The sequence below is a fragment of the Echinococcus granulosus genome (genome assembly GCF_000524195.1).
Source record: "Echinococcus granulosus chromosome Unknown EG_S00021, whole genome shotgun sequence".
Lineage (NCBI taxonomy): Eukaryota > Metazoa > Platyhelminthes > Cestoda > Cyclophyllidea > Taeniidae > Echinococcus > Echinococcus granulosus.
The window spans coordinates 49525-51029 of NW_020170401.1; the positions used below are offsets into that span (position 1 = coordinate 49525).

Sequence of the window (1505 nt, forward strand, 5' to 3'; positions counted from 1 at the left end):
TTCCTCCACCTGTATTCCACCTGTCCTTGCTAGTGGAGGACAGTCTTGATGTCGAATCTGTGCTGTCAGAAGGCCTGCACCACGTGTCGGTGATGGGGAAGAAGAAATAGCCCGTGATGATCTCCATCTCACTGTTACATTTCAGTGCTATGCCCACTGTGCGAAACTCCTCGATTTCCTCTTCCTCCTCGCTACGTCCCCCTCTCCCACCATTATCAACTCTTGATAATGCTTCCACTCTCGCTTCTCCTGGTGTATCAGCTCCAGATTTGGCTTCAGCTCCCCCAGTTCTTTCCTAGTGAAATAAGAAGGGATAAGTGAATGTTGGATTTTGCAAAAAGCAGGTGAAAATGAAGAGTGAGACGTCAATGTTCTCAGTCAACCTTACCAGTCCGAATGTTTGGTTGGCCACGCATTCGTAGAAGGCAAATAAAAACTCATGACTCCTTCCTTCTCTCTGTTACGGCGTGGTACCGTTCCTATAGTAAATAACTCCTCCAGTTCCTTTTTTGCATCACCTCCTCCCTCTCTGCCTCCTTCAACCTCTCCTGATGCTGCATCCTCTGATCCTCCACCTCCACCTACTTAGCAGTCAGCCTTCGTGTCAACTCCGTGTGGATGCTGACCTTGAGCCTTTTATAAATTCTCGGTACTCCCATGTTGTAGCAATCTTTAAAAGTGCATGGAATAATCAGAAGTGGGCATTTGAAGTGGTCTTTCAATGAATGCATTGTGTGTTGGAGTCCACTAGTGCACTGCTCCTGATAGTCATTCGCTGTGCTTTCGATGACAGCACCTACCTTATAGAGAAACGCAATTCACTCTTCAATCAATCACATTTATTTTCTAATTCTTATATTGATGAAGTAAATTGTAAGATCGTTGAATTCATATTTCCATTTTGGTAGAAAGTTTGATGGCAGGTGTTGCGGAACCTCGAACTCGAAGATTTCCTCGGTAATTTAATGGGTTTCTTTTATTCGACGTTTGTTGGATGATGTGGTGTTCTTATAGCTGTCTACGAGCATGCAAGCTGCTTACTTCGTCGCCTTACCTCATAGCAATTGTCGGTGTTGGCGTAAGTTTTGCGGACGTGTGAGTTTTGAGATCCATCAGATTATATTTGAGTGCCACTAAAGGTGCCACATCGAATTGCCTGCTTGTGTACAGTGATTGTTTTGCTATAACGCCTACTGTGGATCCCAAACACTTCACTAAGCAACTAAGGCGGAGCTTCCATTTATACTATTAGAAGTGGAAACTATGGGAAAATAGGGGTGAGTGGCCTATTATTGAGTTGGTAGTATGTCACCCAACGGTGTGACTGTCAATTGTCGGAAATACCCACGTTGGAAGCAATCACCGGCCCAAATATCAACAACTCGGCATTTGTCTCCTCCTCCTCCTTCCGCCCCCCCCCCCCCCACTCCCTTGAAATAAACAGACTGACTAGTTGAGGGCATTTGCGTTGGTACTATGCATAGAGCAGGCAACAAAGGTCGAAT

General features: G+C 45.3%; 1 protein-coding gene across 1 annotated transcript in view; it reads right to left on the reverse strand. All coding sequences in view use genetic code 11, as the record gives it.

Annotated features, from left to right (window-relative positions):
• Positions 1–416, reverse strand: part of EGR_03772 (hypothetical protein) — a gene marked incomplete at both ends in the record, with an annotated part of 845 nt that extends 429 nt beyond the window's left edge. The window contains one exon of the mRNA XM_024493021.1: positions 389–416. Coding sequence (XP_024352482.1) covers positions 389–416 — 28 coding nt within the window. The remainder of the gene's footprint in view (positions 1–388) is intronic.
• Positions 417–1505: the final 1089 nt, after the last annotated feature.